This window comes from Rhinoderma darwinii, chromosome 1 (assembly GCF_050947455.1).
Source record: "Rhinoderma darwinii isolate aRhiDar2 chromosome 1, aRhiDar2.hap1, whole genome shotgun sequence".
In the NCBI taxonomy this organism is placed as follows: Eukaryota; Metazoa; Chordata; class Amphibia; order Anura; family Rhinodermatidae; genus Rhinoderma; species Rhinoderma darwinii.
In genome coordinates, this window is record NC_134687.1 from 276,556,747 (window position 1) to 276,570,823 (window position 14,077).

The 14,077-nt window shown below is 39.1% G+C and overlaps 1 protein-coding gene across 1 annotated transcript in view; it reads right to left on the reverse strand.

Moving 5' to 3' along the window:
• Positions 1–14,077, reverse strand: part of PTPRS (protein tyrosine phosphatase receptor type S) — a 523,802-nt gene that overhangs the window by 121,158 nt on the left and 388,567 nt on the right. The window contains exon 24 of the mRNA XM_075864303.1: positions 10,814–10,855. Coding sequence (XP_075720418.1) covers positions 10,814–10,855 — 42 coding nt within the window. The remainder of the gene's footprint in view (positions 1–10,813; positions 10,856–14,077) is intronic.

A 14,077-nucleotide genomic window follows, 5' to 3' on the forward strand; every position in this document is an offset into this window, starting at 1 on the left:
AACCATAAATGAATTCCTTGAGGGGTGTAGTTTCCAAAATGGGGTCACTTCTGGTGGGTTTCCATTGCTTTGATACCTCTGGGGCTCTGCAAATGCGACATGGCACCCGAAAACCAATCCTGCAAAATCTGGACTCCAACAAACACATAGCGCTCCTTTCCGTCTGAGCCCTCCCATGGGCCCAAACGGCAGTTTATCACCACAAATGGGGTATTGCCGCACTAAAGACAAATTGGGCAACAAAATGGGGTATGTTGTTCCCTGTGAAAATAAGAAATTTTGATCAAAAATGACATCTTATTGGAAAAAATATAATTTTTTTCATTTCACAGCCCAATTCAAATAGGTGCTGTGAAAAACCTGTGCGGTCAAAATGATAACAAAAACCATAAATGAATTCCTTGAGGGGTGTAGTTTCCAAAATGGGGTCACTTCTGGTGGGTTTCCATTGCTTTGATACCTCTGGGGCTCTGCAAATGCGACATGGCACCCGAAAACCAATCCTGCAAAATCTGGACTCCAACAAACACATAGCGCTCCTTTCCTTCTGAGCCCTCCCATGGGCCCAAACGGCAGTTTATCACCACAAATGGGGTATTGCCGCACTAAGGACAAATTGGGCAACAAAATGGGGTATGTTGTTCCCTGTGAAAATAAGAAAATTTGATCAAAAATGACATTTTATTGGAAAAAATATCATTTTTTTCATTTCACAGCCCAATTCAAATAGGTGCTGTGAAAAAACTGTGCGGTCAAAATGATAACAAAAACCATAAATGAATTCCTTGAGGGGTGTAATTTCCAAAATGGGGTCACTTCTGGTGGGTTTCCATTGTTTTGATACCTCAACGCCTCTTCAAACCTGGCATGCTGCCTAAAATATATTCTAATAAAAAGAGGCCTCAAAATGCAATAGGTGCTTCTTTGCTTCTAGGGCTTGTGTTTTAGTCCACGAGCGCAGTAGGGCCACATGTGGGACATTTCTAAAAACTGCAGAATCTGGACAATACATATTTAGTAGTGTTTCTCTGGTAAAACCTTCTCTGTTACTAAAAAAAAATTGAATAAAATTGAAATTCAGCAGAAAAAATGAAATTTGCAAATTTCATTTCCAATTTGCTTTAATTCCTGTGAAATGCCTGAAGGGTTAAAAAACTTTCTATATGCTGTTTTGAATACTTTGAGGGGTCTAGTTTTTAAAATGGGGTGTTTTATGGGGGTTTCTAATACATAGGCCCCTCAAATCCACTTCAGAACTGAACTGGCACCTTCAAAAAAAGGCTTTTGAAATTTTCTTAAGAATATGAGAAATTGCTGTTTATGTTCTAAACCTTGTAACGTCCAAGAAAAATAAAATAATGTTCAAAAAACGATGCCAATCTAAAGTAGACATATGGGAAATGTGAACTAGTAACTATTTTGGGTGGTATAACCGTCTGTTTTTCAAGCAGATGCATTTAAATTCTGAAAAATGCTATTTTTTGTAAATTTTCTCTAAATTTTGCAATTTTTCACAAATAAAGACTGAATATATCGACCAAATTTTACCACGAACATGAAGCCCAAAGTGTCACGAGAAAACAATCTCAGAATCGCTTGGATAGGTTTAAGCATTCCGACGTTATTACCACATAAAGTGAAATATGTCAGATTTGAAAAATGGGCTCTGAGCCTTAAGGCCCAAACTAGGCTGCGTCCTTAAGGGGTTAAGAAGCAGTCTGGAGGAAAGGTTCTTATCTCCAGTGCATAGCCGTCTGGAATGATCTACAGCTTCTGCCATGAAAGGATTGTGTATTAGACACTCTGCATGTGCAAGGGAAGGATATCCCTTTGTCCTCATTCAACTTTTTTTAATATCCCTTCTAGTTCTGTACCAAAGAAAGAAGAGGGATGGAAAGGCAGAGGAAAAAAAAATTATTTTTAGATGGTACATCACACTTGGACCACAATTTTAGCCACAACGGTCTTCTGGCTGTATTACATAAGGCAATGGATCTAGACGAGTATTTTAGTACATTTAGAGGTTGGTCACAGAGAAACTCTGCCGCATTTTTTAACATAGGGATGCTCTGCAGGATTTGTTCTCTAGGCATTCCACGTGAGAGGTCACTCAGGTATACCCTAAGAGCTCTGGCTACTGGGGCTGAAGAAGTTGCCACCTTGCAGGCTGCCGAAGAAGAGGAGTAGGCTTTTTTCAACAGCGAATCGAATCCCTGAGTATTCTTCCAATGGGAAAATCAATTTTAGAGGACGGGGCATCCCAACCCTCTGAGGCCTTAGGGTCCAACCTGTATGTAGACTTAAATCTAGCACCTAAGTCAGTATTTTTATCAGGTTCAGAAAAAACTGAGGGAAAGGTAATAATTTCTCCTTGAGAATGGGAAAATAAAAGAGTTGCTCTCATTTAGATTTTTCCTTGCCATCCCTCTTAGGCCCTGTTCACAAAGAGTTTTTTGCAGGTAGAAAATTCTGCCGTAAAAATCAGCTCCGCTTTTTTTTTTTAAGTGGTTTTGCATCACAGGCGTTTTTGGCGTGTTATTTGCCTCGGTCTTCAACAGGCAATGGAGTGGTTTTTGCCATAAAACACATAAAAAAATGTTTGCGCCGTTTCTTCCGTCTCTCATTGATTTCAATGGGGTTTTGAGGCAGAAAACGCCTCAAGATAGGGCACGTCGCTTCTTTTTCAATAGGAGGTGGAGGCAGTTTTTTGAAAAAACGCTTGCAGGGGAAAAAAAAAAAACGCCTCTACCTAGGCAATTTCGGCCATTTTTTTCAAACGGCCGAGTGAAAAACTGCCCTGTCTGAACGAAATACCATTTTGCTTATTGAAATCCATGAGCAGATGTTTATGGGGGTTCAGCTTCCGTTTTTTCTCGCGTTTATGGCTGAAAACACAGCGTGTGAACATAGTCTAACCATCATGAGATAAAGCTGGATTCTTATCAGGTTCAGACTGTTACAGTCTGTCTGTTTGTCTGAATCTCCTCACAGTCAGAGCACAAAGTGTGTTGCCAATTATGAGGTACTGGCGGCTGGCAATTAATACAGCAGTTGTGTTTAGTTTTCCTGGACTTATTTTTTTCCCATTGGAAGGTAAATGAGAGGACATCTGAAAGACAGCAAATATTGCTTTAGAATATCGCCATGTACAGAAAAAAACCAGTGTGCAGCCCATGGAAAAGTACCTTTATCTGCAGCGGGTCCCGCTGCTCGGCTGAGCACGGGAACCCTCTGTACACACTGGACCTTTAAACCCCCGAAGACTCGCGATAGCAATTGCTCATGCACAGTCACGCCTCCCTATGCTACTGTACCTGTATGGACACATATTTGAAAGCCCCATGTACACAATGTACATGGGCTGAAAATCCGGAGACCATAGTAACACACGCTAGGGAAAGGCAGCAGCTATGATGGTGCTCTAATCACGCTAGAGCTTGTGGCCACACTGGCTAATATTTTATGTAAAATGTTTTAGAACATACCACAACAAGATGACGCTGACGGGCGTAGGCAGCGATTTCAATAATGGAAGCTGATGGTCCGGGGAACAGGTACAACCTGTATACAGCACAGGGGCGAGAGAAACCTCAATCCACCCTGACAAGGTTTTGCCTTAGGAACAGATACCTCTCTCTGGATAAAGGGAAAGTATAGAGCTTTCTTCCATATCTTCTTCTATCCAGAAAGAAAGAGACAAAAAATGCAACTTGATACTCCTGCTGGAGCCTTAATATGAGCTTTTAGTAATTAATATAAATATTTTAAATAAATATATATAATTTTGACTATGTGATTTTCAGTTTTTTTTTATTTTTTATATAATCTATCTCTCACTGGTAAAATTAACCTAGCCTAAAAATTCTAGACTGTTCATGTCATTGACAGTGGGCAAACTTACAAAATCAGCAAGGGATCAAATACTTATTTCCTTCACTGTATATATATATATATATATATATATATATATATATATATATATATATATATATATACACACATATATTTAAAAATATTTTATTTTTATTTTTAATCAGCATAATATAATCTAGTATCATCCCTCTCAGCATCATCTCCCTACTCCCAGTATCATCTCCCTGCCCTCCTAGTACCGTCTCCTTGCCCCCTAGCATCCTCACACTTCCCACACTACCATCTCGGCCCTCCCTCCCAGGATCATTTCTATTCCCCTTCAATATTTCCCCCAGTATTATTCTCCTTTAATATCTCCCTCCCGGTATCACTTCCCTATAGAAATCCTCTGTCTTCCTCAGGTCAAAACAACCCCCTCTCTGCACCGAGTACAGTAATGTACTACTTGTAGCAGCAGCTGCTCCTGTAACCAGAGAAAGAAGACACTCTGACAGGTTATACAGCACAGGAGCTGTCAGAGCAGTCGACAAGAGCTGCCCTCAGCTCCTGCTATTAGTAGTACAGTGTTATGCTGCAGTGTATAGAGGAGATCCTGCCGACCTGAGTAAACTGCCTATAGGTGTTGATACGGAGGAGAGATGATGTAAAGAGGGGGTGATACTTGGGGAGATGTAAAGAGGGGGTGATACTAGGGGGAGATAATGTAAGGTGGGGGAGATGATGTGAAGAGCGAGTGATACCGGGGGGAGAGCATGTGAGGTGGGCGATGATGCTTGGGGGAGATGATGTGTGGAGGGAAATGATGTTTGGAGGAGGATGATACTGGGGAGAGATGATGTGAGAAGGGAGATGATACCTGGCAGAGATGATGTGAGAAGGGAGATGATACCTGGCAGAGATGATGTAAAGAGGGGGTGATACTGAGGGGGGGGGGGGGTGATGTGAGAAGGGAAGTAATGTTAAACAGGCTGTCACCACATTATAAGTGCCCTATCTTCTACATAATGTGATCGGTGCTGTATAGTTATGACCTATATTAGCTTTATGCTAATGAGTTTTTAATGACCTAGGGGGAGCGTTGTGGAGAGAAGTGTATGACGCTGACCAATCAGCGTTATGCACTTCTCTCCATTCATTTACACAGCAGCATCGTGTTCTTACTAGAACATGATGTGCAGCCACATACACACACATTAATGTTAATCAAGTATCCTGACAATGAATATACATTACCTCCAGTCAGGACGGGATGTGTATTCAGAATCCTGACACTTCTCTGTGAGTTACAGCATAGCAGGCGTAGTCTCGCGAGATTACGCTGTAAACTGTCATTTACAGCAAGATATCGCTGTGCTGTGCTGTAGTCTCACACAGACGCTACAGAAGTGGTCAGGATTCTGAATACACATCACGTCCTGGCTGGAGGTAATGTATATTCATTGTCAGGACACTGCAGTAACGTTATAGTGTGTTTATGTGACTGCAGATAGCGATATAGCTATATTGCTATGTGCTGTATAAATGAATGGAGAGAAGTGCATGATGCTGATTGGTCAGCGTCATACACTTCTCTCCACAACGCCCATTTGGTCAAAAAGTAAAAACACGCCCAGTTGTCCATTAAGAAACTCATTAGCATAAAGCTAATAAAGGGCATAAGTCATAGGTCATAATGATCGTTTTTCTAAATAAAAAACACTGCTGTAATCTACATTATAGCTCTGATCACATCATGTACAATATAGGCCACTTATAATGTGGTGACAGAGCCTCTTTAAGAAACCAGCGCATGTGCAGATAGATACCAGGAGGTCCAGCCAAATTCAGGCATAGTCGAGAGAATGGTCACATTCCCCTAACGGTCACACGCTAGGATGGATGAGAGCAGAGGGGAGAAAGGTTTCTCTTCACCAGGGGGCGTGGCTTACAATAAGATGAACACACAGCAGAACTGGTAATGAACGTATATTAGTAAGTGTAATATTTCCCTGCCTGCCACACATTAGAAAGAAGTCCAGATAAAGTGGCCAACCCCTTTAATTACCAAGCTATTTTTTTTTCATTTTTTAATTGTCACATTCAAAGAGGCATAACTTTTAACGTTTTCCATCAACATAGCTGTATGAGGGCTTGTTTTTTTGCGGGATTAGTTGTATTTTTCAATGGCACACTGTTGAATTACATATAGTTTATTTATGAATTATTATAGTATTATTTTTTTGGGAGGGAATGGAAAAAAAAAACGCAATCCGCCATTATTTTTTGAATTTTAAATTTACACCGCTCACCGTGTTACTTTTATTTTATGGGTCTATATGATTACGGCAATACCAAATATTTATAGTCTTTTTTAGGTTTCACTACTTTTGCAAATAAAATAAATTTTTAAGAAAATAACTGGTCTTTGAATCGAAGAGCCATAACTTTTTTTTTTTTCCCGTCGATGTAGCCATGTTTGAGCTTGTTTCTTGCGAGATGAGATATAGTTTTCATTGGAACCATTTTGAGGTACATGGGACTTCTTAATTAACTTATGACATTTTTTAGGGAAGGAGGATGGAAAAAAAAATTACACACTGATCAAATGAAACCACTTTTTTATGGGAAAAATTAAATTTTGTTGATTTTTCTACTGTGCAGTTTTTTAAAATTATTTTTATTTGACATTAATCAATAATTTTTTTTAGTCCCACTAGGGGACTTCACTATTTTATCTTCTGATCGCTGATATAATGCTTTGGTATGCTTAATATACCAAAGCATTACTGACTGTCAGTGTAAAACCAGCAGTCTATTAGGCCATGCCTCTGGCACGGCCTAATATGCATATAGCCATGGCAGGTCTGGCGGCCTTTACTAGGCCCCTGGCTGCCATGGCAACCCATCGACCGTTCGCAATCCCAGGCTACTGTTGGGTGTGAGAGTGAGCCCCCTCCCTGTGTCAAACCACTTAAATGCCATAGTCACTATTGACCACAGCATCGAAGGTGTTAAATGGCTGCAATTAGAGCAGGAGCCCGGCTGTCAGACAGCCAAGCACCCACTCTTCCAGGCACAGGAAACCCGTGCCAGGATTATTCTGAAATGCTATAAAAAGGCTAATGTATCAGAATATGTTCCTTTAGTGACCACTGTGAAAAGGCATATTGGCTGTCACTTAGGGGTTAAAATAATACTAGGCTCAAGAGAAAAATGAAAGATAAATTTAGACATTTTTAATTTTTGAATTGGTTTTGACCTGTTGAGGTCCAGACCTCACTATGTTCCAGCAGATGAGGTCCCCGTAAAAAAGGTTGACGAACCCTGATTATAGAGGAATGATTAATAATGCAGTCTAAGCTGGGCAGGGGCCATATTCACAGGGAACCATTTGGATTAAGAAAACAGATGAAGTTCAGATGGATCACAATGTTCGATATTTGAGTAAAATAACGCTTACATAAATTGGTTTATTATATAATTTTAAAGTGATTTGCACAGAAACAGAAAAAAAAAGCATTTAAAGCACAGATGCTCTTTAATTGGATTTCGAGGTTTTGAATGGACATAGGATTTGATGTGACAAGTTGACTAGTGCTACGATTCTTTCGTTTTCTTTTTTTTTTAAGAAGAGTTTAACTTTAGGACAGAGCTCTTTTTTTTTTTTTAATTCTTTAAGGACAGAGATCTTTTAACCTACAAACCGCTTCTATTTTATTTTGGGCACTTTGCAGTTACGAGCCTACTGCAATCCAGGGCATGCAATGCATTTAATTAGGTAACTAAAAGCAAATTACATTAATTAAAGACATTGGGAGACGGTTGTAATTGTATATCAGGGACTGGGTGATGAAAGATATAGCAAGTTTCAGTATAGGGTAAACTAAAGCCCCTACAGCCCTTTCTGAACCTGAGAGACCAATTGACATGCTTGTTCATAAGACTTCTAATTTTCAGCACGGCTAGGTTAATTAGTAATCACATTAGTCCCAACACTTCCTGTCTAAACCAGTAATGAACCCATACGTACCCAGATAGAGATGTTCTGAAAATGTATAAAGTAAGTGTCCTCTGAGGACTATGGCAGGGAAACCATTCAGCCAAACTACAAAACAAATATTTACCTGATCTTCAGTCCTGTCTGCTAAATCTAGATTTTAACTTTACTGAACAGAGCACTAGAGGACCTCATTAAATGGGCTCAGGTGGGGAGAACCTTCACACCAGTCCTTAGGATGAGCAATCTTGTTGAATTTTGAAATGCTGCCAAAAGAAATGCATCAGAAAACACATGCATTTTTTAAATACCCATGAGCTAGTATAAAGTGTTTCAACTGTAAGACTATAACCATTAAATTCAAAACCAGATTACAGCTGAAACATTTAAAAAACCGAACTCAGAAGTAGACTTGAACAGGAAAAATCTGTATGTCAAAAATGGAAAGAAATGCCTGCCATGGAGAATTTTCGAGCCCTGTTCATGTTATGTGACAAAGCAGCGGTAATACTGTCAAGCAACACCAGCATGGTTATTAATTTGGTAAATTTAGGAAAAGGAAAGGATAACAATTAATACACATATCCAGTGTCCATCTGGGGAACATTTATTGCTATAAAGTACCCCACAGAGTACCAACTACAGCACTACAACCAAAGGTCATATTGTCTTCTATGCCAAGTATTCGATTATATTTAGTAAGCCATAGTACCACACAAAAAGATAACAAAATTCATTCTTTAGCTTTAGTTTTCAAAATGCATCCCTTACTTTTCAGCAAGCCTAGTTAAGATTTACAATATTAAAGAGACTCTGTCACCACATTATAAGTGCCCTATCTCCTACATAAGGAGATGGGCGCTGTAATGTAGGTGACAGCAGTGCTTTTTATTTAGAAAAACGATCTATTTTCACCACATAAGGAGCGATTTTAGCTTTATGCTAATTAATTTCTTAATGCCCAAGTGGGCGTGTTTTACTTTAGACCAAGCGGGCGTTGTACAGGTGAGTGTATGACGCTGACCAATCAGTGACCAATTAGCGTCATGCACTTCTCTCCATTCATTTAGACATCGCATAGTGACACTGCGTTATTCACTATGTGCTGTCTTATACTGACATATTAACGTTACTGAAGTGTTTAGACAGTGAATAGACATTCCACGGGATGTCTATTCACAATCTCTACACTTCGTTAACGTTTCTGTGGTACTTACAGCAGAGGCAAGCGTAATCTCGCTGTAACCTGTCATTTACAGCGGGATCTCGCAAGATTACGCTTAGGGTATGTTCACACGGCCTATTTACGGACGTAAATCGGGCGTTTTTGCCCCGAATTACGTCTGAAAATAGCGCTGACAAACATCTGCCCATTGAAAGCAATGGGCAGACGTTTGTCTGTTCACACGAGGCGTATATCTACGCGCCGCTGTCAAATGACGGCGCGTAAATAGACGCCCGCGTAGAAGAAGTGACCTGTCACTTCTTTGGCCGTAATTGGAGCCGCTATTCATTGACTCCAATGAATAGCAGCGCTAATTACGGCCGTAATTGACGCGGCGTTCAAGCGCCTGCACATGCCGGTACGGCTGAAATTACGGGGATGTTTTCAGGCTGAAACATCCCCGTAATTTCAGCCGTTACGGACCCCCGCCGTGTGAACATACCCTTACTCTACTGTAAGTACCAAACAAACGTTAACGAAGTGCAGAGATTGTGAATAGACAGCCCGTGGAATGTCTAGTCACGGTCTAAACACTTCAGTAACGTTAATATGTCAGTATAAGACAGCACATAGTGAATAACGCAGTGTCACTATGCGCTGTCTAAATGAATGGAGAGAAGTGTATGACGCAGATTAGTCACTGATTGGTCAGCGTCATACACTCCTCTGTACAACGCCCACTTGGTCTAAAGCAAAACACGCCCACTTGGGCATTAAGAAACTAATTAGCATAAAGCTAAAATCGCTCCTAATGTGGTGAAAATAGATTGTTTTTCTAAATAAAAACCACTGCTGTTCTCCACATTATAGCGCCAATCTCCTTATGTAGGAGATAGGCCACTTATAATGTGGTGACAGAGCCTCTTTAAATCAGATGTGCACTTCAAATAGTCCGATTTGACATTTTCAGTAATTACAAATGATGCATGCAAATGGCACTGCTAAATAACACCATATATACTAAATACAGCACATTATAATCAGTTTGTCAATTTGAAACCAAAAACACGATGTTCGGGTCACTGCTCAATGTGTTTATGAATAAAAACATACATGGTCACAAACACATACAATCTGCCAGTGAACTGGATTCAAACACAGAAAAGGAGGACAAATAAATGGCAGTGAAATAAAAAAACAAAAAAAACAAACACAGCCATGTAAGTGAGCTCATGAAATACTAATTTAGACTTAACACATGTTCACATTTCTGGAGCTTGTTCACTGGAAACAAATGTTAAACCTTATGCGGATACAAGAGAAGAACTTCATTTCTACCCTGTACTGTACTGGTCGCAGGTATTTATATAATAAGACTAGTCCAGCACGTATTATGAAGCTCTCCGTTATGGCACTGTTTCAGGTATGCTTTATATCAATCACTTTTTTTCAGCAGCATAACGTAACAAAGAAATATGTGATATAATGGATTTAAATTGGAAGTATCACACATGAATAGCAAAGTTGGATCTGTTTACTCTCAGACATTAAACTCAATGGAATAATTACATCAATCTGCACAATAGACAGTTTTTTATCCACAACTGTGGAGACAGGCACAGAAATGTTGCAGTAAGAAGATGTCATGTGACAAGGGACAAAAAATTAAACAAATAACAGAAAGAAAGAAAATGGAAAGGAAATTAAAATAATAAAAAAATAAAAAAAGGAGAAATAAAAGGTTGAATAGCCATTGAAGCACCAAAAAAAAACAGAAACAAAAACAGACAGGAACTAACTTTCAAATTCATGGTCACTGAGGGGACTGCTGAGACCAGAATCTGCAAAGAACAGTAAATAAAGAAATAAAAACAACTTGTTTTTGAATGTCTGTTTTTTCACATTCACAAGAACACATAGTGGGTTACATTAACAACAAAGACATTAACTTTGTGGTTGTCTTTTGTGAGATGCGAGATCTTGTGACATACTAGCACATTAGCATCGGCAAAAAAACTGTAAATAGGGTGACAATGCACATCATAATATACTGTAAATGCTCAAATAGTAGGCTTCCATATGAGATTTGGTAACTTCAACTCAAACCTTGCCTTCTTCTTAGCTAACTAAGGGCAAGTTTTACTTCTGTGTTGCTGTGTACCCTTTATCTCCAAGACAGGGAACATCCTGCACTGTATGTTATATAAAATAATGTACAGTACTGCTCATTAATATCAATACACCCCCGGATCCGTGACATTACCTGTAAAGGATGAACGTGACACGTGTTTCGCACAGAAATTGAGTCTGTTTTAAACACTTTCAGAACTTGCGTGCACCGCATTTAGACATTTATAGAAATATCAGGAAGAAGTTATGAATTGAAAAGCAATCTGCCGTAGTTACTTTCAGAAACACAGTGCATAGTCTGCAGAAAATTGCTCACCCGGAGAAGGTTGCTTTTGGTGTACATGATTAATCACGCCCTGAACAACCTCGAGTGACCACAAAACAGGAGGACAAATTTGTCAGAATGTGTTCCAAAGAGGACAGATTCAAAACAGCTCGTCACCTCTGTGCTGCACTGATGGATACGAGGAAGAAAAGCGTGTTAAGCGCGACTGTCAAACGTCGCCTTGCAGCCAGTGGCTTAAAGGGATGTGTTTCAGCCTGAATACCATTGCTTAGGCTTATTAATAAAAATAAGAGGCTATTGCACAGGAGCTGGACCACTAGTCAGTGGAAGAAAGTTCTTTTCACAGACTAATTAGGGTATAAAAGGTGAAAGTTCATTCGTCGTGTGACAGGTGAGCGCATGCTTCCTGTTTGCATTCAGCCCACAGACAAGCATGGAGGAGGTTCCATTATGGTCTAGGAATGTTTCTGAGAAGGTGCGGCTGGTGACTTACTAAAAATCATAGACTCCAAGTACTACCACTAATCCTCGTGCACCATGCCATCCCGTCTTATTGGTTTCACACTACAGCAAGATAATGACCCAAAACATGCCCCATGTCATTGCAAACGTATGTTTAACCCCTTCACGACTGCCATACGGCTATATACAAACTAACTGCCGATGCCCCGTGCAGTTAGCACGTGTATAGACGTAGACAGCCTGGAACAGGTTTAATGAGTGCAGTGCTGCTTCAGCGTGAGCAGCTCTGCACTAATCTATGTGTCGGCTCTATACAAGTGGCGAAAACAAACGTGTTTTTTTATGAAACTAAAGTTACAAGTGCAGCGCTGCTCACAATGAAGCAGTCTGTACTTATCTTTCTACCCAGTGTGTGTCCGCACCTCCCCCTCGTCCAGCAGAAGCCGAGAGATAACGGAGCCAGCACGCTGCTGTCTGGGCAGATAAGGTAGTAAAAGTTGTGTTTTAACTCTTTAGTCTTCTTCTCTCTTCTGGAGAGTAAAGAAGGCTAACTATTATAAAGAGCTGCAACAGTATATATATATATATATATATACACACACACACATACATACACATAAATAACAGATAAATATATTTTTTTTTAAATCACGTTTTTTTCACATTTTTAGTGATTTGTCTGCTCATAATAAAAATTGAAAACATGGAATTAAAGTAATTTATAAAATGAAAACCTCATAAGTCTTGTAAAAAACAAAGTAAAAATAGATCCATCAGAAATGGAAAATTTGACTTGGACACAGGGGCATCAATGACCCTTGGTCATGAAAGGGTTAATCAAAAGAATGAGAACAAGTGCTGAAGAACATGGTTTAGCCACCCCAGGGTCTCGATTTCAATCCAATTGAACTCATTTAGGATCATCTAGACAAGTGTGTTCTAGATGTGCAAGTTACAAGCCAAAATCACATTTGGGAGTTGCTACAAGAGAAATGGGGTGCAATTGGAGTTGAAACTTTAGACATGTTGACCATCAGAGTGCCCCGCGTTTGCACTGCTGTGATCGCTTCTAAGGGTGGATACTGTGATAAGAGAAATTTAAGGAAATCAAGGCTCAATTTATTTGTTAATAATGTTCATGAGTGCAAAACATGTTTATTGGCCTAAATACAGTAAATCCATAGCTTCTTTTTTTTTTTTTTTGTAAATTCTTATTTTAGGGTTTTCTAACAAACAAAAAGGAAGGGTACAAAAATAAAAAAGGGAGGGGTAACAGATCATCTTCACAATGCGAAACATCTATTAATATAATAATGCATCCCAAACAATACAATCCGGTATAATAATGTTATATTGAGAAATCAATATGGTGTTGACCTTAAAAAATGTGGCATTAAATCCCTTGAACCAATATACGGAAAATCTTGTGAGTAGATGACTTGCCTCAGGAAGAAAATTTGATGGTTATATAAATGTGGGATCAAGCTGTAGTATTAGCTAATTAGGATAAATCTACAGATTTATAAAATTGTATCCAATTGTCCCATATATGTTGGAATTTGTCTTAGGTCTTGGTTCAAAAGCCATTTAGTTTTTTTTTTTAAAAAATCGATGATTTGGGTGGTGTATTGAAATTAATGAGCAGTGGTGTAATTGTGGGATTAATAGAATTTTAACATATTACATTTAAAATCATCAGTAATAAGATTTAAAAAAAAAAAGAAGACTGTAAATGTCGACGGGAACAATGTGCAGACCGCTGTGGCCTCTGCACTAAAGCTAGCCATACGTTTGTCCATTTGCCCCTAATCCAGCGAGCTTTCCAATATGCTTCACTATTAATATTAAGACGCTGGTCCCTAAAGAGGTATACACTGCAAGATATCCGCAATGATCAAAATTATTTTCTCTGTGGAAAATCATTGCAAATATTGTTTACACACACACACATGTATTTTCTCATGCGATAACTGATTAAATGCCAACAATGTAGTGTGTAATTACTAACAGCCCAAAAAAATTTAAAGCGAGCACTTAATCTGTCATAAGTAAAGGAAATAGTTGCAGTAACATACACATAAGAATGAACTTCAGGCTTTTTAAAACATTTTATGTGAATAGGCACCTAAAAAGATAAACCACAAGTGCCACTTACCTACGGAAGACTAATAATTAATGGATACAG